A 22,974-nucleotide genomic window follows, 5' to 3' on the forward strand; every position below is an offset into this window, starting at 1 on the left:
GGTGAACATAGACACAGAAAATTCACTTATTGCTGGCTGGACAGAGCACACCTATTTCTGTAAAGGACTTCAGGACGCCAGAACTACACAACATCCGTGACTTCTGCAGCCACGACAAGGACGACACTCCACCGCCGTTCCTCACACCTCCAGCCAGGTCCTGCCCGCAGACTCCCCTTCACCCGCCAGGACAGCTCCTCCGACCCGACCATCTTATCCCATCCCGTGGGATAAGCCCCGCACCTCCGTTAGTGGCGGCCGGGCGCAATGCGCAGGCGCGACAGGGCGGGACGCAGCGCGCAGGCGCGGTGCGTGGAGGCGGGTTTGAACGGTGGCGGGTAACGGAACCTGTCGGTGCTGCGTCGCGCTGTGCCGTGCTGCTAATGGAGCCCGTCCTGAAAGGTACCGGCTCGTCCGCTGTGCGGGGGCAGGGCTGGCGGCCGGGCCGTCCTTCTCCCGGCGCGGCTGAGGGCAACTGCTGGGCTGGAGCGGGTCCTATTTACAGCGCTGCCCCAGCGTCCCTCTCCTTGCGGCCCTTTCTCCGGTGCTTCCCGGCAGGACTGTCGGGGCCGAGGCCGCTGTGGGGGCTCCGGCTCATGGTGGCCGTTCACTTCCTTTCCCGACCGGTCCTCTCCCTGGGGGTGGCCTGGCGCCGAGTCTGGGATGGGACCTAAGCCCCCGGGGCGGGTCAGTCTGCAGCTCGACCTTGTGGCGTGGCTCCCCCCGCGGGTGGGAAGCCCTCCCGTGGGCGCGGGAGGGGAGCGGGGACGGAAAGAGTTTCGCCGCGGGGCTGCTCTGGCTAATCGAGAATCTTTCCGAAACCGGCGGCGGGACCTGGCTGTCGGACTGCCCGCGGCCTGCCCCGGTGGGACGCGGGTCGTGGCCGGCCGCAAGCCCGGCGGGGGCGTGTGGCCGCTGGGACGGGCAGGGCTGGAAGCTTTCCTCGGGCAGGGGAGAGAGCGACTGCCCCGTGGGGTGGCTACCGGTACGGCACCGGCGGCGCTGCCGGCACCCCCCCCCGCCGCCACGCATCGGTGCCGGCCTTGCGCTTCCTATCCTGGTCAGTCCTGGCTTCATCCTGTCTGGTTTCTTCCGCATCTGTCTGAATTTCTGCCTCGCCGCGTTGCCCTCCGATGTTTATTTTCCCCAATGTCATCTCCTTCTCTGAGACCTTCTAGCATAAGTTGCCTTTTACAAGAACCGAGCTCTACTCAGAGCTCTTCTAGTTCGAAAAAGCTGCAAAGCTTTCCTCGTTTTCCTTTCCATCAGCTGTACAAAAGCTACAAAGTGCCTTGACTTTTGTTGGAGTATATTTGATTAGCTAAAACTGGCTAATTATTGTAAAATATACCTTTGATCCTGCAGCAGGTTCATGCAGCTTTGAAGTAATGTTCCTCTAAGTTCCTAGTTTGACCTTCACTGAAATGCTCCAACCTGTTTTTCTAGGAGAATTATAACTATGAAATTTCTAAAATATTCAATGTAAGAGGAAGGTATTGTTTTTTCAAATGCAAGTGCAATATTTTTCACAATAGAGCAATCAAAAAAAAAAAAAAAGCAACTCTGGCAAAAGCTGTCCTGGTTCAGTAGTAGAATGAACACAAGTGCGTTGGGGCAGACTTAAGTTCCCTAAGCTCCCACAGTCATAGTAGTGATAATAATATTTTTTTGCTGTGGTTTGACTAAGGAGGTGGTTTATGTTCCATATTTCTCTTGTATGTGAAAAGTATTTCTAGCAATTATAAAAAAATATTAATCTTTATAAAAGTACTTATTTAACATTGGAGCATTTTTCAGGTTTTTATTTAGAAAGACTGATAACACTACATAATAACGAATCAGAAGGACATACGTAGTAACTAAAATAATTAAGCAATGTTTGCCAAGGATGACACTTTTAAATTGACGCTTTCAATTTTATTAATAAGTTCTGAGAGTTGTCTGGCCTGCAGTTTTTGTAAAATTGTTTTGTGGTGAACCGGCATTCATCCAGTTTTATGGAACACTCCTGATTCATCAATCAAAATGGGAAACTGGCATGGCCAATGGAGCTGTAGGTCAATTCACTGCCTGTCCAAAGTAAAACTAATGAAGGGATTGTTATGAGTTTAGTTTGTTTATCCCTTCATGTCAATACATCTGGGTTTGTTTGTTTAAAGACCTTCTCAACCAAGGCCGATTTCATTCCTTGAAGAGATTATTAATCTGGTTGATAAATAAAGGAAGCTACTTAAATGGAATATACCTAAAGCAGCTGACATGAAATTGTATTAGACCGTGTGATATGTACTTAATTTGGGGTGATTCAGTATAAGTAAGGTGGAATTTGAAGTGAATTGGAAATTGTTAAGTAATACTTCTGCAGAGTTTTTTGGGGGCTGGGGAAGGAATAATTCCTTTATGTTTATTTCATTATGTTCTGTAACTTGTGTAACATCAACTTGTCTTAAAAATTTTTGACTAATCTGAAGATCAGCAGTGATTAAATAATGATAAGAGTAAGCAGTCATGTAAAGATACTGCATTGCTTGTTAAGCTGGTAGTGTGTTTTAGATAGACCAAGTGAGTAGTTGTGTAACTAGTGTCAAACTTCTAAGTTTGTTCCATTACAACTAACTTAAGGGACAGCATTACTGTAAAAAGAACATTCTGCTGCTAACATTTGATATTTTTATTTTGTTTATTAAAAGCTGTATTTGCTACTGAATGTAATATGTATGAAAGCAAAATTTTGTTGAAAAGGCTGTTTAACCAGTTGTACCATAGTATATAATTCATTAGCTGTTTGTTGTTTTCTCTCTCCTGATCCAGATATTTCTGCATTTGTAGAAGTTTGGTCATCTAACAGAACAGAAAATTACTCAAAAACTTTTGAACAGCAACTTCTTGATATGGGAGCAAAAGTAAGGAAACTATTTTGAAATAGAGTAAGAAAGCTCTTAATAATAAACTAGCTTGCTTGTTCTGCTTATCGTGTATATTTCTTTGTAGTATGAGTTTTTAAAGGGCAGGAAGGAAGACCTGAGAATAGAAGAACCTGCTGTAGAAGTCTTACTAGTGACAGATGGGAAATGCATTTACAGCCTCCCTATATCTATAAACCCCTTTGTATATTAATATGATAGCATGCATTTGTTGTGAAGTATTGGGCTTGCCATGTACTGTGGGCAAACCATATCAAAGTGTTGAAAACCTGTGGTTGACAAGTATGTACCTTATGTTGTTTTGTCTTCTTTAACTTGTAGGCAGCTGCTCTGTTTTTAGGACAGTATTGTCTAACCCAAGTACCATGACGTTTTATTCTTCCGTTCACTTTCCTACAAATGTGGTTCAACTCCAGAAAGCGCTAGTAAAAATACATCTAGGAGTCTTTGTAGATGTCTCAGTGACTCTTCTTTTTTTTCCATATCAAGTATAATTTGCTTGTAGGTGCAAAATATGTTTAATTGCCAGCTGTACAATTTCAGTCAGAGACCAAAGTCAAACTGGCATCTTCCCTTCTTGCACATTATCACCAGTTAATGGAGTTTTTTTACAGCCCACATCATGCTCTAAATAACACATACGCGAACTCCTCATACTTTTTAAGTTGGCATGTGTAGGTGTATCTTACTGTAATTTAGGAAATTTTGTTGATCTCCCCAAAGCCTCTCTTTCTGTATGAAGTCAGCTAAGATAGCATGACAGAACAGTAGAATAACTGGTTTTATTATAAAACCAAATACAACTCTCAATAAATAACTCGAGTAAGAAATATTTCTTGTTCTTTTGTGCTGTACTATCAGATCTATGGAATTCTGATGATGTTAGATTTTTCTCACAGAAAAGATTACAAAGCATAAGGCTTCAAAATTCCTCAAGTTGATCAAAAAGTAGCTGGATATGGTGAGAGGTATAGGCAGATGATACAGATGAGCCTATTTAGCAGATCCCTATGACTAAAAAGGGGTGGTCCTGCCTTTTCACTATTCCAGACACTTCCTTCCCTTTTATTGGGCTGAGCACATGATAGTAAACCGACTTGGCTCACTCTCTCAGGAAAGAAAATTCTAAATTTAGTTTTTCAATAGATTGTTGATTTAGACATCTCAAGCTGAGGTCAGGTGAGCAACAGAGGACATCCAGTGTAAGGAAGGAGACAGGAGAGGTGAGAGGGAGGTGTAAGGTGCCTCGATAATTTGGAGGCAAAGCTATATCAAGCATCTGTCTCCTTAGGACATGGGCTGTGAGCTGGATACTAACATACGCGAGTAAGCAATTGTATCTGTAGTCATAACTTGTCCTGTATACCTAGATACTTAAATGTTGTGGGGTTTTGTCTTCTGAGAAGCAATAAATCAGCCTGCCAGCAGAAATTTTTGGAAAACCTGAATAGTTTTCTTAAAACCACATATAGAGCCAACATGTTGGGAGCCAAGTATAGTGACACAATTGAGAGCACAACAGAAAGCTACGGAGCTACTTCCATTTGACTGTGCTGAGAAGATGCTGCTGTAAAATGTGAATTGTACTGATCTCACCATGTCAACGATCACAATAACTCATCAAACACTTTTATATGTAGGATATTTAGTCTCCACAAAAGGAAACTATGGTTGTGAAGAATGGAGTATCTAGAATTAAAAAGGTTGTCACTTAGTGGTCAATAGAGGCTGATAACTGAAGATTTGATCAGTTGTATGACACAATGAAAATGTCAGGTATGATATTAGCTGTAATGACTTAAGTTTGCTGTATTTCTCACTTTAAAAAAAGTGTTCTCATAGTTTTTTTGTTTTGTTTTCAGCCTTCCCTCAAAACTAACAGTGATTTGTATTGATGAGAATTAGTTTAAAGGATGAGGTTAGCTGTACTCTTTAGGCTTGTGAGTTCCGTGCTAAATAAATGATGTAATTTGGCATTTCTTTGGATAGTGGCAACTACTTTCTATACTGGCTGTTGCATAAGAAATTATGTTGGGCTACATAAATAAAAATGTTGTAAGATTAGATTGCTAGAGTAGGGAAATGAAAATGGAAACCTAGAGAAAAGAAGTTTGAAAACAAAAGGCTACTCTAGCCCTCTAGCATTCATTGCTTTGGCTTGACTAATGAGACTTCAGTTTTGATTGCTTGAGGCTTCTTGTGAAGATGGGAGAGATCAGAAGAGTCCTTGACATAGTGTGTAGAGTAAGTTCTTACGCTAATGGTTTATACATTAAAAGCGGACTACGCTAGGTAGTTTCATTAGCGTTTTCTGATTATCAGACTTAAAGATAAGCTCTCTGTGTACTTCTGCAGGTTTCAAAAACTTTGAACAAGCATGTGACCCATGTAGTCTTCAAAGATGGACGTTTGGCTACATGGAGGAAAGCACAGAAGATGGGCGTAAAAATAGTTTCTGTACTCTGGGTGGAGAAGTGAGTACTTGTGAATATAATGAATGTGACCTGTTCTAGAGATAATGGACTCTAGTATTGGTTTATTTAAAACCTTAAGTACAGTACCTGTTTTTTTAATGTAATTGAAATAGTGATAAATCTATGAGTAAATTATAACTTTCCTATGACATTATTCGTACTATAAAGCATTTTACTTGCGTAAAAAGGTAAAATGTTAACTCTTGAAAAATTAATGTGTTGAAGTAGTTCTGTAGTATATTTGTTCATTCAGTGTTCTACTCCTTTCCTCGCAGATGGCATGTATAGGCAGTGAAGACCAGATACTTATGTTGAATAGAATTCTTCCATTTTCATATGAAAAAGCGTGTTTCATCAGGGACATTGTACTGTTTCTGTACTTAACTCCTGTAGACAGAACATGCCCTAGCAAGAAAGAGAAAGATCCATATGTAGTCTGACTTCTAAGACATTTGGTAGATTCAGAACAGCACTGCTTGAAGATTCTCAACTACCATACAGAAAAAGTTAAATTAAAAAAATTAATAAATCACATTTCAGCAGTGCAGCTAGTCCATGACAATTTGCTAGTCCATAGCTGGTTCACTGAGTTTACAAAGTGGTTGTGAGGCCTAACTTAGATTTCAGTGGAAGTGTAAAAACTCCTAACAGTGTTTAGGAATGTGCATGTGTTACACTCAAACACTCCAACTGATAAATTGCTGTGATGATGGAAATTAGAATATAAGTCAAATAAAGAGGCCCTTTCCTATACTAATTGCAATGTGCATGAAGATACAGAAGTCTGCTAAGTGTAAAAGTAAAAGAAAAAATAAAAAATGGGGGAGTTGGGGGAAACTGGGACTGAGCTCTGCAGCCACGTAAATGTAGGCCAGTACAACCACAAAACTTGTGACGCAAGTCCGTTAACCAAAAAAAAGAAATTCATGCAGTTGTGCAGAAGCAGGATTTTCTTTTTTTTTTTTTCTTTTTAAGAATACCAGATATAGAAGTTACAGCTGCACAACCTAGCCAGCTTTAACACCAAGGAAGAAATACCTTTAAGATCTCAAAAATGAGTGATGCAAAATTTTATGTGAATAATCTTCCTGTGACCTGGTGCTATATGAGCGTGTGAGAATGATGGTCATTTCAGTAGGAGTCTTTGGTTATAAAATTAAATATGCTTTTCAGATGACTAAGTGTATAAATATGGAATTTGAAGCCTTAGTACAGGAACTATAAACTATTTCAGGACTTGGATGTGCTATAGTAAAAAGGATCCTACAAGAGTCCAGGTGAGTAGGATCTGCAATGGAAGAAGAATGGAAGCACCTTACAGGGGAGAGTCTAGGATGAGTCATACAGAAATGTTGTCTCTGTAATAGCAGTTCCACTCCAAGAGTCTCTTCTGCAATACAGGAAGGTATTGAGTGGATGAATGCTGCAGAAAGCTCAGACATAGAGGCAGCTGGTTATGTGATACTGTAGGGCACAGCATGGAGCTTTGAGATCCAGGTGTAAAAACCTCAAGAAACTTAAAATGTTGCTGGATACCAGCAACAAAGGAAAAGACAGCAGAAAAAATCTGGAGAGAAAGCTTAAGCTGTTTGGTAGGAAAGAGTAAGCCAGCAGCTTCCTGGTGTTCTTGAAGTGTTCCTAGTATCATGCTCTGGACAAGGCAAGGTCTTGCTATATGGCTTAGAAGATTAGGTTCGTTGGAACTGGGGAAATAATCTGAAATAGATGTATTTTATTGCTGGACACACACACCCCCCCCTCCAAGCTGTGAATTATGATTTAACTTCTCTGTAATCTTTTTCTTCTGCCTTTTAGATTAAGGTTAATGCCATCAGGTACACAAGAACATACAACTTAGTATACAACAATGTATACTATTGATGCAGAATTCATAGGAATATCATATCCTTGAGCAAAGTAGGTCAGGACCGGTACAAGCTTACATAAGAGACAGTAATGAATAGTCTCACTAGTTATAGTCATTCAAGTGAGGCACAGACAATATAAAATTAAAATGAGTCTCTGCTAGCATAATTTTTTGTAATAAGATGAGCGAACTGGAGTGCCTCACTTGAAATTATATACCTAATATATCAATATCTTGGAAATTTGGTAGGCAGAAGACAGTCTGTTGAACCCCGGGACAATGTAAACAGGAAGGACTGGATAATCTGTGTCAGTAAAATAGTGGTCCTGTATGAATGGAAGCTTAGTTTGAACCTGATAATTGTGTGAGCAAAAAATGCAGAGTTCATATGAGTTGAAGTTTTAGCGTTACTAAAAAAAGATGGCTTGATTAACCAGCTGCTCCATTCAATAGTGAGTAGAATGTTCTCAGAATGGTCAGAATTGTTGTGAAATGTCATTTCAGGAAATGTAATGGTAAAGGGCAACTTTCTAGTGTAGACTGGGGATTGGTTGACTCCTGTTGGAGTGCACTGTGAAGACAAATACTTTAGGTATCACTTGGTCTTAATTGGTTTGCGGATGGTTGTTCAAATTATTTCAAAATATCTCTTGCAAGTATGGCCACAGTATGAAATCAGTGTTCATACTGGAATAGCAAAACCCAAGAAGTTCTGTGACAGTGCTCAACTTTAAAAAGGTGTCTACTTAAAATGGAAGAAGTTCTGTTAGGAAGCTAAGACAGTGAAGGGAATAAAATTCTTGCTGGTGTCGAGGAGACTATTTAAAGCATAAGTCCTCTTAAGTGTATCAGAACAAAGATGGTCATCACATTGTGTGAGGGGAAAATGTAGATTTTACACATTATAGTAAATGTTTTCATGGCATGATCACCTCAACAGTGATAATTGAATACAACATAAAACCTCATGTAGCGGCATGACACAATTTTATAGAATCATGGAATAGTTTGGGTTGGAAGGGACCTTAAAGATCATCTCGTTCCAACCCCCCCGCCATGGGAAGGGACACCCTCCACTAGACCACGTTGCCCAAAGCCCCATCCAACCTGGTCTTAAACACTTCCAGGGATGGAGCCTCCACAACCTCTCTGGGCAACCTGTTCTAGTGCCTCACCACTCTAACAGTAAAGAATTTCTTTCTGACATCTAATCTAAATCGACCCTCCTTCAGCTTGAACCCATTACCCCTTGTCCTGTCACTACACTCCCTGATACAAACAGTCCCTCACCATCTTTCCTGTAGGCCCCCTTCAGGTACTGCGATAACATATTTAAGAAAGAGAAAAACAGTCAGAGAGCTTTTGCAGCCGGAGGGAGGAGTGAGAAGATGTAAGAAACTCTGCAGACACCAAGGTTAGTGCAGGAGGGGGAGGAGGTGCTCCAGGTACCAGAGCAAAGATCCCCCTGCAGCCCATGGAGGAAGGATGAGGGAGTGTAGAGATTTGACCTGCAGCCCATGGAGGACCCCACGCCGGAGCAGGTGGAGGCACCCGAAGGAGGCTGTGGCCCGTGGGAAGCCCACGCTGGAGCAAGCTCCTGGCAGGACCTGTGGAGAGAGGAGCCCACGCCAGAGCAGGTTTGCTGGCAGGACTTGTGACCCCGTGGGGGACCCACGCTAGAGCAGTTTGCTCCTGAAGGTCTGCACCCCATGGAAGAGACCACGCTGGAGCAGTTTGTGAAGGACTGTAGCCCATGGGAGAGACTCACGTTGGAGAAGTTCGTGAAGGACTGTCTCCTGTGAGAGGGACTCCATGTTGTAGCAGGGGAACGTTGAGAGGAGTCCTCCCCCTGAGGATGAAGAAGCAGTAGAAACACCGTGTGATGAACTGACCATAATCCCCATTCCCTGTCCCCCTGTGCCGCTTAGAGGGGGTGGAGGTTGAAGCCGGGAGTGAAGTTGAGCCCGGGAAGATGGGAGGGGTGGGGGGAGGTGTTTTAAGAGTTGATTTTATTTCTCATTCCTCTACTCTGTTTTGCTTAGTAATAAATTAGATGAATTCCCTCTCTAAGTTCGGTCTGTTTTGCTCGTGACTATAATTAGAGAATGATCTCTCCCTGTCCTTATCTCGACCCACAAGCTTTTCATTGTACTTTTTCTCCCCTGTCTAGAGAAGGAGGGGAGTGATAGAGCGGCTCTGGTGGGCACCTTGGGCCCCAGCCAGGGTCAACCCGCCACAACAGTATATATGTCTAACTTTAAAAATAGTGCACAAAATCATGGACTTGCTATAAGAGTCGTGCAAGTAAATTTTAAGTTTAATGCAAAATGAGTGGCAGATTTGGGATCACTGAAAAAAAATTTTTTAGTACTTCTGCAACTCAAATACTTCAATGAGCAACCTAAAAAAAAACAAAATTAAAACTCAACAACAAAAAGAACCCTACATAAGATAGAATTGCTACAATTTGTGTCCAAATTAAGAACTCTTAATACTTCCAAATCAAACCCTTAATTGGGAAATATCCGTGTATTCTTAGTACGGTAACTCACCCATGTCATAAATAAGATAAATCATTTACATTCAGATTTGTCTGCAAAGTAAAAAATTCCTATAAGATACTTAATGGTCAAATTTTCTTCTGTTTAACTTCTCTGAATCAATGAAATCTCTGAATTAATGTAAATTTTAATGTAGTCTACATCTATGCTGATTAGCCAGAATTTAATAATAGCCACTGAAGTCTAGCATGTTGAATATCATCTCTGATGCTCCAGAGAACTCTAAACTCAGTTAGTTTGATAAGTACATGTAATGGTTTGGCTCTTTCCTTTATTAAAAACTGAGTAACTAAGCATTGGATTATAATTCTACAGATACAAACTTTATAGCAGTTAGATCACTAGGTGTCACTAGAATCACAGTCTTGAATGACTTCGGGGGGAATTCTAGTGTAGTCTGTTAAGGTTCCATACTCTTTCATGTAATCAGTTTTATTATTGTTTGAGAATAAAACTGTGTTTATCTGTTTTGATCAAAAGAACTTTAATTTGTGTATTAATAGCCAAATTCTTGTCTCGATATCAATCTTAGCGTTCACAAATACAGTAGATTGTAGATTGTGTCATATTCCAAGATAACATTAGTCCTGCTGTTCTCAAGTCAATCTTTGAATGTGAAAAGACAGGAAAAAGTAGGGGTAAGGTATCTGCTAGATTTTTTTGGTTTTGTAATTAAAAAAAGTTTGCATGAATATAGATTGCTCCTCAGTGAGCGGCTGTTTTTAGTTTAGCATTGCATGTACAGAGAGAAGGCGGAAAACAGACCAATGGGTAAGATGTAAAAGCCAGGATCAAATGAAGCCTCCTTCTTCATTTGCCTGAATAGAAAAAAATTCCTCCCCCGCCATGAAATTCTGTAGATTGTAGTTGGGAGTTTGCTGTCATCACAGTGATCACGTTAAGGTTAAGTTTGCTAGCTAGTGAACAATGAAAGCCTACAGTCCTCACAGAAGTCAGGGCAAGGTTTGATGTTCATGAGAATCTGGCCAGAAGATTTTTGCAGAACAGCAATTTAGAGGCCATCATTAGGACAAAAAATTGTTTCATGTCCTATATTTGGTGTGTAATATAGAGATTTATTTTTTTTTAGCATTATAGTAGTTACACTAAAGATACATACTTAGGAAGTGTTGGTGTTTCATTATTACAGGGCTCAGACAGCTCTTTTTGCAATAAAAGTTCTCATTCTAAAAAAACGCAACAAAAAACCAAAACCCACAAAACCTGCTCTAATTTATTATACAGGTGTCGAGAAACTGGATTACATGTTGATGAATCCTTATTTCCTGCAGTAGACACTAGTGAAGGATTACCACTATTGATAAAAAAAGTGAGTATGTGATTTTATTTAATTATTATGTTTTTTAAAATAGCCCTAGGGTATTAAACTTTAAAGTTTGAACTTGACTTCCTGACCTCAGGCATTTGAACTGTTTATTTTCAGAACTTTCTATAAACTCTACCTATTCATCTGAGTAGGTTTTTAAAGGTAGGCTATGGCTGTGATGGTGTGGCATCTTATCTGAAGAAAGGATAATAAAAGTAAAGTTTTTATACTGCTGAATGAAGAGTTGAAGATTTAAATTAAAATGACATGATGATTAACGAATTAAAAAACGACAGTTATGTGACTTATGTTTCACTGAGTTGCGATAAACCCTAAAATCCTGGTATTTAAAAAAAAAAATCTTTCAAGCTTGAGCTTTGCTACAAACAAAAAAGAAAAGATGGTGACTTAGTCTCCTTTTTACTAAAATCCAACCTAGAAAAATCTTTCTTAAGTTCTTTCTTATTTCATATTAAGTTCCCTTTGGTAAATGTTAACTTCTACAATTATCTGTGACTCTCAAGGAGGTTATAATAAGTAGTAGAGAGTTAAACACTGATAATAAATACTGTGCTAAAGTGATAGGCAAATAGAAAGTGTGCTTACTTCTGACAGTTTTATACCATACAATTAATAGTTTTGTGTGTCTTGTAGCACAAATGTATGCAGCCAAAAGACTTTGTTGAAAAAACTCCAGAAAATGATAGAAAGCTGCAGAGAAGACTGGACCAGATGGCTAAAGAATTAGCTGTTCAAAAGATAGCAATTAATGCTGGTAAGAACTACTTTGGCCTAAGATTCAAATATCTTAACTTATTTCTTTAAAGCATTTGATGGGGTTTGTGTTTTTTGACTTATGTATCTCACCATAAGAAATAAAGTTGACTTACTTTTTACAGAGTTCCTTGCAAGTTTGTGCTACTAAGGCATCTGTAGTGATGTCAGGTAGAAGGAACCTAATTTTTTCAAGTTTTTTTGGAAAAAAAAAAAGAAACTTCATCATTATGACGTGTAAATATTCATGTACAAATGCAATTTCTTTTTGTAGAAACTGATGTACCAGTTTTACTATTTGAAGATAATGGTTCGCTTGTATACAGCCCTGTTAATAAGATAAAAGATCAATGTAGTGCAATGGAAAGAAGAATAAAGGAGATGAAGGAAAAAAGAGAAAACATTTCTCCTACTGGTAAGAAGTTAAATTTTACTTATCCATGAACATGCACAAATGGCTGAATTTTTGGCGCATGTGTCTTGCTCTGGCCTTCAGAATTTTTTTTCATATCTTACTTGATTGCATGTCCTCCCTTCTTCCCAGATTTCGAGTAGGTGTGAATGCTTTAGCTTTTAGTTTGTTTCTGTTGACGAGCACAAGAAGTCATGGAAGACAATCATCGCCAAAAAAGAGTTTTTTAATCACTAGACTGCTCAAGAAGATTAATGTTTAAGCTGGACTTTTTAAATTGTAAATTGATATTATCACAACTTGGTTAAACTTTACAGTGAGACTCTAAATCTTATTTCCTGTTAAATTTTAATGCGAATGCTGTACTTGACAAAGATTGTAATGTTGTTCCTCCCAGGCCAACTGTTTAAAAAGGAGTCCAAAACTGATTAGAGGTTTCTCCAGGTACTGAAGAACAGGATTTAAAAAAACAAATGAATTTGAATTACCTAATTGAATAAATCTAGTTGACTTCAAAATGCAGATCCTGATGAATTAAATCTAGATTGCAGTTTTCAAATTATTTTTTAGCGTTTGCATTACCTTACTGTGAATGTATTGAGGTCTACGTCATTAGGTTTTGTCAGTTATTATAAACACTGTTGAAATGTGGAACATCTTTTGCAGAGGAGGGCGGAGCGGGGGGGGAATCTGTAGTATCTGAAGTTTTAAGAAGTCTGTGTCAACTAGACTGTCAGTTTATAATTTTAACAATATTTGTGGGAGGAAGGTGAAGAACCAGTGATACATGGGTGAAAAATTACATCTCATTTATTTTAACATGGCTTGTATTTGTTTTCTCTTCAAATTTTAAGGTCGTACCTTCAGATGTTTTGAAAAGCATTTCTGTTACATTAATGCTTTGCTGCTAATTGCAGTATTTGATAGATTCTTTAGTAAAATGCCTCAACCAGCTTAGAAATGTCTGTTACTATTTTCTAAATTGTTTGCCATCATTCTTTAGTTTCAGAAAAAATGTGCTGCTGAGTTATCTAGAAAAAATTGCTTAAAATTGTGGAATATCTAATAACTTTTTTATTAGTATATAAATTTGAGATACTGTTGAGCAATTTGTAACTATTTATATGGTTATAGTTCGTTGGCAAAGCAATGACTTGTCTCTTAGAATTGAGCTGTTCTGAAATATGAGTAGACGGTGTGGAAATCTGTATGTTTACAAATAGGGCTAACTAGTTTATTATTTACAAATTCCTAGCTTCACAAATGTCTCAGATACCTTCAAGTAGTTTTCCAAGAGACTGCTCGCTGTCTACTTCAACCTTAACTAATTCAGAAGCTGCATTGTTACCAGGTAAGTAACACAACTTCATCTAGTACAGAAATTAAAAATAATACGTGGCCTGTATATCTTATTTTGGAAAGTGCAGTATACTGAAATGGCAACTGTATATATTTGCTCTATCATTTATATTTAAAGCCAAATTATTTTAGTATTTCTTAACTGGAAAAGTATGTAGAAGTAAGAATTCAAGGAAAACAGAGCGTGAGGAATCACATTGGGTAAATGCTCTGCCTAACCACTGTGTTGATTGCCTCACTTCCTCCTCTTTCCTCACACCATTCCCCATTAATGGCTTCTTGTCCTGGCATGGTGCCAGTCTTCTCTGCTCTTGCAGTGCTCTTGTATAGAATACAGAGTGCACACTAACCAGTGTGATGTGAGAAGTAAAAAAAGAGAACTGAATGAAAGAGAGGGACCTCGGAGAACTGAAATGTCTACCAAATTGTCTATCAAAAACTTGAATTTAAAAGGAATACTAATGTGTTCTCCAGTTTTAACTATTGAGAGATTGAAGAAATAACCAGAATAAAAATAAATCAGCTTTTAAAATGTTTTATGGTTGCAGATTAATTCAAATCGTGTGTTATCAAGGTTCTTATTCTCATCAAGTTAGGGGTTTGTTCCCGTGTTTTGGCATAGTAGCAGGACATAAGGGAGAAGATTGTTGTAAAGGCTGTTGAGCTACATCAGTGGGCATCTTAACAGCATTAATCATGTATGCAATGGGTATGTACTCCAGACCTCATGTCTTCTGTCAGCAAAAAAGCTGATGTCAGATGCTGGTGTTTGATCTCAGTAGAAAAGTAAGGAGAAGACAGTCTTTAGAATTAGTAATGAGGGCCACTTGAGTGGTCTGCCTAGTCTCCGTTCTACCTCAATGGTAAGCTATATGTTATGCTGTTTCTAAGTGTTGTATTTTGTTGACATTATGCAGGAATGCTGTCGTGCTGGCTTACATGAGAACAGGGGCAGTATCTTGTAGCCTGAGACAGCTTGGTATGTCTTCATGCAACGTTAGGGAGAAGTAGTAGTTTAATACTGGAAGTAGCATAGCTGTGCCAACATTTTTATTTAGGTAAATTAGTTGTGTGGTGATGAGGTTGAACATTGTGATTTAGAGCTTTACCTTGAGTACGTCCTTCCAGCATTACAACTGCACAATGTAGTTTTACATTAAGAATAGAACTCCATGTCCCATGACAATATTCAGTGTAGCTTCTATATCTGATGCTTTGTGACAGCGGCCGTTTTGTTTGTGCTTGCGAGATACATGAGAGTATGTTGGTTAATAATGGTTTAAAAAGTTCAAGAATCCAGTTTAATTTAAGAAAGGTAAGACTTTTTCAATTATCAATATGGGAGTCTGATCATGTCATGTGAAACGTCTCCTTCCATCTCCATATATTTCATTTTTCTGAATTTAGCTAGCTACAGGAGCACTTACAGAAGTATTGCTGAAACTTTGTACTCAATGTGTATTTAAACAAAAGCATCTATTGCAATAATCAGATTGTAGAACAACTGGATTTTAAAAAAATGTATTCTGAATAATCAAAGATACTAGCCTGTTTCAGAGGAATTCACATCTCACAAAATAATTTTGTAGGAATAGCTACAAGAAATTGTATTTTTTTCACATTCTAATTATTTTTAATACGTTGTGTTGAGGTATGTAGTATGATGCTATGATGTTGTATTTAATTTCATCTTAACTACAAGGTGGTGGTAATGATGATCACTGAGTTTCCAGTATTACTATAGCTAGCTTTATCAGTGTAAAATCTTGCTGTTTTTCTCTAAAAATGCAAGAGTGAAAGGGAGTTCCTTTGCTGCTTTTTTTTCAAGAACACAGGACAGGACTTATGGATAATTATTACCACATAAGAAGATATGATAACTACAGCTATTGTAGCTTGTCAACATACAATGTGTTTTGTTTCTAATCCATTTTCTGTTTAGGTTTTTGATGACTTGCCATATGATATCTAGAGAAGTGGCTAAATCCTGGTTTTCTTCTTTCAGTAATTTCAGATGTGTTTTACTAAGAAATTTGGTACTTTCTGTTCTGTTAAATACATTTGTGTTGCCACTTTTCATATTTTGCAGAAGAACAAATGGAAGACTGCTTGAACTCAAGTTACGATTGTCTTTGGGGAACTGATAAATCAGAGAGGCAGAAAACAGAGATAGTAAAACACGCCTGTGATACTTGGACTGATATTAATGTATCCATGAGTGCATCAGTGAATTCTCCTTCACGTAGCTATGAGCTGAAGAGCTTAACACCAAAACAACACAGCAGAAGAAGCTTAAGAAAGAAACAGATTTTGCAGCACACTTTGGATGACAAATTGTCTTTAGAAAAGAAACATCTAAAAAAGTTTCCAAAGAAAAATCAGAAGGATGAAAATAGCATGACTGCTTCAGTTGCAAACCAAAATTCTCTTCTCCAAATCGAGGACTTGAGTCATATTAGTCCTTCCAAAAAAATAGCCAAGTTAAAGACCATTCCTGCTTTGATCAGCAATCTTTCTAATTCACCTATTAACAGCGAAGACTTAAATACGTGTTCATTGGATAGAAGCTTCCCTGTTGAAAGAAATAATTGTACCCTTGAAGACAAGAAGAGGAAGAAAATACAAACACTATCTACTTTGAAACTGACTTCCTCAGAACTGGGTGCATCAGGGGCTAAAGAGTTATTGCAAGCAGTTACTACATACAGCAAGTCTCTTTGCACTGATGACGCTTCTTATGAAGACTTTTTTTCATCATCTAATTTGAATGAAAATGAGGTACAGGTAGGAGTACCAAAAGAATCACAGAATCCTCCTGAAGTTTGTTGCAAAGACTCTTTTACAAGCATGGACTCGCTTGACGTGAGTTTCTGTAAGTCACATACTACTTCCGAGAAAAGTAGGAAAACGTCTATTCCAGCAAATGATGTTTCAGTAAAGAAAAACTTCAAACCAACTGAACATCCTGGAAGTGTGCCATTAAATTATTTGTCAGATGGTGAAAAAGCTGACATTGCAGAAGCTCTAGATTCTGATGGTGTGAGTAGGCTGTCTCGGCATGCTCATGAAAAATCCTACAGAACCAATGTGAATTACTGTACTCACACTACTGGTAAGTTGCTACATAGAGCTGGAAAATGAAAAGATATCATACTGCATTAGATATACTCATGCAACTAAATTGCAAAATGAACTGCCATTCCCAAGGGAAAAATATTTCAGAATTACACCAAAAGAAGAAAATGCTGCAGTACTGACTTTATTTTTGAGTAAAATAAATGAGTGTATAGGATCCAAAAGAACACCTATTTATTTTCCCATACACTACAAACACAAAGAAATTACGGCAAGAGATAAGGAAACTGCTCACAAAATGCAACAAAAGCATGTGAGCCGCCTTTTCCCCTAATACTTGATATTCTGTAATGTCCTGTTGCTATTCAAAATCTGTTTAAGAAACAAAGATCTTTGTTTTAAATGTTATGGTGCTCTTGTAAATTGTTTACAAATAACTTCTCATCATAAGGTCCCTTGTTCAAATCATTTTTATTTTACAAGTTAAAATTGCTACTTTAGATTAATTGCAGTTAAGGCCATAAAATCTCTAGTGGAAGAAAAAAAATTGAATTAGCAATTTCTAACTTGTGCTATGATGAAGATTGAATAAGACATTTGAGGGTATGTGCAAGAGTTGCAATGCCAGTGTCTTCTTAACCATGGCTTTTTAATATGGAACTGATCTTAGTTTTAGTAATAATTTTAAGAGCATTTTTTATTTGAGCATTTTCAAGTTGGTTTAGCCTAAGTTATTTCAATGTCAATGTATACTAGAATGTTGAATCTCAGGAACTTCCCTGAAAGCTTCTAACTTGCACTGGGGTAATCACTTTCAGATTTTTATATTTTGAGCTCTGTTTGTCAAGCTTTGCATAGGGTTAAATATTTGTAATTATAACTGTGTATTTTAGTCATTTGTTTTCCCTAGAAAATTCTGCAGCAGTGCATCAATGAATTATATAAAATTAATTATTAACTTAAAGGGCTCAACAAACTTGGTATCAGACTTATGAAATCAGCCAGTGAAAATGTTAAACGGTGACTGTGCTTATATCTGTGGGTACTAAGTTGCTGAACTGTGAGCTGCTATTTTGGGTTCACTACCTCTGTATTTTAATACCTGGAATGCATCATTATAACATAGTTTAAAAAAAACATGATGCAGGTGTGTGTTGTACAAGTATAAATGTATACCCATAAATGTATGAACCCACTGTATGTGTGTTTTGCTGTGTGGCAATGTACTAGAAGATGATCCTTAAATTATGTATTCCTTAATGTCAAAGAACAGGCCGTTTTTCAGTAAACAATCATGAAAACAAATGAGGAAGGAGAAAAATGTTCTAGCATGTTATACTTTTATTTTCTCTCTGGACCTCTTGTTTAAGATAACAGATTTTGGAGGAGAGGAAAAAGGAATAGTGTTCAGCAAACAAAAGTTATCAAATGTGTATTTTTTTTAATTTTTGTTAGGAACTTCTGTAAGTCTCAACTTGTGTTTTTAGTGATTTTAATATTTGTAACTTATCAGTGATGACCATTTTCCCAACTATAATGTATTCAGCTTCGTGCATCTGTTATGTAGTCAAGTAGAACCTCGAGTTCGACAGCTCAGATGAGCTCATTTAAAAATGGAAGGAATCAATAATGAAAGATGGGTTGTATTTTCCCTAATGCAAGTTCTGTGGAAGAAAATGAAAAATTTCTTTTAAACTTACTACTGTGACACTGTATGATGGAATAATTGATTTTTATTAAATATAGGTTTAATATTTCCTTTTTTTCCTTTTTTTTCTTGAATGTAAGTTATTTCTTGTCCTTGTTAATTAGTAAATAAATAGTAAGTTGCTTTGTTTTTCTGTATGTTGTATGTGATTTGAAAACTGGTAAATATAGTATATTATTTTTAAAAGTGAAAGAATTCTTTTCACTTGGAACATTTTATTTTAAAGTAGAAGTGTAATATGGAGGCTAATCTGAAACTTAAAGTCCTAATGCTTATGTTGTAGCAAATTTCAGGTTCCTTTGTAGGGTACGCTCAAGGCTGTCCAGTTGTTTTGCTGAATAGCACAGGCATAAACACAGCTACTTATTTTCATCTTACTCCAAGTCATAAATCAAGTAGAGAACCGTCACAGATACAAGAGTTGAAATTAATTAGGCATTACAAGAATATTAAAAGATGCTTTCCTATTCAGATTCACCTTTTCTTTCTCAGCTAAAATTTCTATCCTTCTGATTAAACCAGCCATACCTGAAAAATTGCAGTGCTCTATAGTCAATAAGTGCTGTGTAACTGGGTTTTGTGTGTCAGTGCCTAAATTTTTAGCAAAGTGAGGAAAATGGTGGCTTTTCTCTATCATGAATATAAGTTTATGGAAATGCAATAATACTGTCTTTTGTGAAAGTTAATCATCTATGTTACTAGGAGAGTCTAAGAACTTCTTTGTCATTCATGTTGTAAATTGCTTTACTTTGAAATCCTGTCCATCTGCTTATAACTTTTTCAATAGGGCTGATGGTAGGGTAAGTTGGCACTTGAACCAGATGATTTAGAATGCCATTACTTGCTCAGATTTGGTTAATTCCTATGACTTTTCATCTGAAAGCTACAACAATAAATAATATTGGGCAAGGAGTGCAAGAGTATGCTCTTTTAAGCTTCTATCATCCTAAAATAATTTAGAAATTTGAACCCAGACTTAGCATTATTTCCAGTCTTGAAAATAAACTTAAGGCTTAGCTGGGTGAATTTTAGATAATTATGGCAAATGTGGGAGGCAAATATTATCTTAGCCAAAAGACATAAACTAAGACCCATTATAGGGTAATTAATGTAGTTCAATGTTAAGATGGGAAATCTAGAATATCATTCTGTTATTTGGTGCAAAAATGATTAAATTTAATTTAGATGAATGAGTTTTACCTGAGGTTCTGGGTGCTTAATACTGCTAAAATATTGTGTATGTCTTTAAAAACACACATATGAAAACTTCCTTAGATTTGTTGTGCCTTTTTTTCTTTGGTTTTGGAAGAAGACAAGCTCACTAAAAATATTGTATGATGTCTTCTATTGATATTTTAATATGTCCTTCTAAAAAAAAAACCAAATGAGCAATAAAGACAATGACTATTTCTTCCTTGATACTTTGTTGTGTTTATCTTCACAAAAGCTTAATTGTAACTAATTATTAAAACAAAAAAGGACAAATATTGCTCAATAGAGGAACAGGTTGAGTATTATTTTGACCTAGTCAAGTTTACCAAGCCTGATGACACTTGTCCTAGAGCACATAACAAACTAAACTATTAACAGGTTCTCTGAGAACCTGGTGGGCACATAAGCTTTCAGAAGACTTGAAGAAATTGTGTTCTGAATAGCAAAAACTTGATGTTTTCCCATGCTGGAATAGTAACTACAATAATAATAACACAAGTTATTAAATATTCTGTGCATACTTACCTGAAGGATTACCAATGATAACAAATTCAGACGTACTTCCTTCATAGTTAGGGTAAATAACTGTGGATAAGTACAAAATAGTAGATACAATATAGCTTAATTTCAGTGACACTTCATTATGATATTCTTAAAGTAGAACACTATACTATATATCAATTTTTTATTAGATAGGCATGATTGAACAAAAACTATCTCATTGTGCCTAATCATTCCTTTGCTTTAACTTGAAGGAATTATCAAATGGAATTTTGAAGAGAATATTCTGGTTCAAAACTTTGCACTGGTGATAAATGATCATGAATGAGTAGAAGCTTAAATTGCAAATTACAGTCACTCTGATTTGTTATAATACTTCAGAGGGCTATCAGAGTTGTTGATTTTGATACCAGTCATTGAGCAATGTTTTAGAAGATAATTCAGGGGATCTAATGGACCACAGCTGCTTATTTGAATTACATTTAGGGATAACTAACAGTGGATGGAATTGCTTCAACAAGTTCTGTCAACCTTATTGGAAATACCCTAGGAAAAGCTACCAAAGATGAAAACTCTTTCCTTGTGACTGAGCAACTGCTTTAAAAAGAAGCAATCAGGGAAAAACAGACAATAGACAGTGAAGCTGGAGACCTACAGGATGGGAAAGCTGGAAAGTGCTTGAGATAGTTCCTACTACTCTCCTGACTATCAGGAGCTGGATTGCAAAGAATAATCCTTATTTATGTAATGCTTCAGATCCCCAAGCTGAGAGGAGGTGATGGATCTCATCCCCTGTTCCTGCTTTCCTGTAAATGAGTGAACCATAACTGGAAAGAGGTCCAAGCATACAGGTCTTGTGACTTTAATCCCAAGTGGGGCAAGAGGTTCTCACTGCTCTCTGCCCCCAACCCTCAAAAAAACCCCTAAACCGGTGGACTGTCCTTTCACAGTGACTGAAATGCCTTGCTGGAAATTCAGATGCATGCTTTGCTTTACCCCCATCTGCGTGGGGTAAAGCAATGGAGCAGATGATCTCCTGACATCCTTTGCAGTCCTGTTGTAGTGGTTTTATTTTTTTTTTAAGATTCAAAATACAGGTTTAAAAAAATCTGTTTTCCAAGTAAAAGGAGTTAAATTTAATTTCTTAGCATTTTTTATTCTGTGGCAAGATCTTTTCTCCTCTTCTACTTGGCATCAGTCTTGCTCAGTGATTGAAGATGATGGACCTTAGTGCAATACTAAATAAAATTAACATAGTTAAGTAATTAATTCTCCCTTTGTTAAAGGATGCTTTTATTTAAATAGGGTTTAAATTAATGATTGTATCTGAAAGCCAGGTTTACTTGTACTACACAAAACTCACTAATCTTGTGTAAATTCATGTGAAACTTGCAACTTCAGTGTGAAGAAGTGATGACATTTGGGCTAGTTTAAAGGTTGTAATTTTAAAATAAGTGATCAGAAATGGAAAATGCCATTTTTTGTTTGTAATTTGTTGTTCTCTCAGCTCAAGGATTAAGAGTTTAAGTAGCTGACAATGATTCTTAGTTATATATGCAGTCAGACTAGTAAATATGGATAGTAACCCTCAGTATTTTCCAAAAGTAATCAGAAGAAGCTTAGTTGGGAGGAGCTGAATTTAGGGCACTTTAATCACTAATTATTAAACTTTCTTTAACTGGTCTCCTGCATTTCTTTGAAATAAAAAAATTAATGAATGTCCTAAAGTAGACTCCACTGAATTAAATTTGAGAAAAGCTATCTACTTAAATCTTCAGTAATTAAAACTTCGTTGATCAAAAGATAGATCAAAGTTTTTCATCTTATGCAAGCAAGCTAATTTCTCAAATGATTCAGAAGTTTATTATTTAGTGCTTATAAAAGTCATCCTGACAGCACTGAAGAATTAAATATATGTTAATTCACCAAAAAGGTGATGAAAAATACTGCTTTTTGGCAGCCATATTGGAGTACATTCTTATGGTTGGTGCCTTTTTATAAATAATAGGACTGATATGCCTGCATGCACATGCAATTCTTGCCTGCTAACAGCTTGCTAGATTTGCTTGCAAAGTGTTTGAAAATGTGTTTCAGACCTTCAGACCATTTCAGATAAACACAGTACCAAAAGCATTGGTATTTCAGTAAAAAAGGAAAAATCTAGCCACCACTGCTTCAAACTCTCAAATACCTCTATATTCAGAAAAAATTGCAAATTTTGTAATAAATAGAAAGCAATTTAGCAGATTATCTACTTGTGATTAAGGTACAGTTTTCAAGATATCAGGAGTTTTACAACTAGTTTATTTACAAGGTCAGATACTGAAAAATGAGGTCAGATGCTTGAATGTCATTCGTTTTTCCATAACTGAAATATAATGGGAAAATAACTGGTACAAATTATTAATTTGGGTATATTAACTGTACATAGCACTGCATGCTACAGTAAAATAATTGGTTGCAGTTTCATTTCACAAGATTGCATTTTTTCATTTCAAGTTTCTAAATTTGGTTTCTAGGTGATGAAAATGAAGTTTCAGAGTGTCACGTTACTGATGGCTCTTGCAAAGTTTTTAATGAACAAAAGAATAAGCACAATGGGGGGTTAAGAAAAACTAGAAGACTCCAAAAGGTCAGTTTAACTGGACATATTGTTTGTTAAGCTCTTTCTTTTTCTTGGAGAATCACTGAGTGCCTTTGTACGTACAAAGAAGAAATGCATTTTTTATGCACTATCAATTTAAAAACTTTTCTGAATCTCACTGTCCTGGAAAGGTTAT

At 37.1% G+C, this 22,974-nt stretch overlaps 1 protein-coding gene across 4 annotated transcripts in view; it reads left to right on the plus strand.

Annotated features, from left to right (window-relative positions):
- The first annotated feature begins 308 nt into the window (after window positions 1–308).
- Window positions 309–22,974, plus strand: part of MCPH1 (microcephalin 1) — a 133,318-nt gene continuing 110,652 nt past the window's right edge. Inside the window, exons 1-9 of one of the 4 annotated variants that reach the window (XM_075747327.1) lie at window positions 309–402; window positions 2,812–2,903; window positions 5,280–5,398; window positions 11,072–11,156; window positions 11,808–11,928; window positions 12,202–12,342; window positions 13,595–13,690; window positions 15,788–16,810; window positions 22,714–22,826. In XM_075747327.1, the coding sequence (XP_075603442.1) occupies window positions 384–402; window positions 2,812–2,903; window positions 5,280–5,398; window positions 11,072–11,156; window positions 11,808–11,928; window positions 12,202–12,342; window positions 13,595–13,690; window positions 15,788–16,810; window positions 22,714–22,826 (1,809 nt within the window). In that variant the 5' untranslated portion in view covers window positions 309–383. Of the gene's footprint in view, window positions 403–821; window positions 1,061–2,811; window positions 2,904–4,564; window positions 4,701–5,279; window positions 5,399–11,071; window positions 11,157–11,807; window positions 11,929–12,201; window positions 12,343–13,594; window positions 13,691–15,787; window positions 16,811–22,713; window positions 22,827–22,974 lie in introns of those variants that run through there. The other 3 variants (XM_075747330.1, XM_075747328.1, XM_075747329.1) reach the window with 3 other exon arrangements.

Source organism: Balearica regulorum, chromosome 3 (assembly GCF_011004875.1).
Source record: "Balearica regulorum gibbericeps isolate bBalReg1 chromosome 3, bBalReg1.pri, whole genome shotgun sequence".
Taxonomy (NCBI): domain Eukaryota; kingdom Metazoa; phylum Chordata; class Aves; order Gruiformes; family Gruidae; genus Balearica; species Balearica regulorum.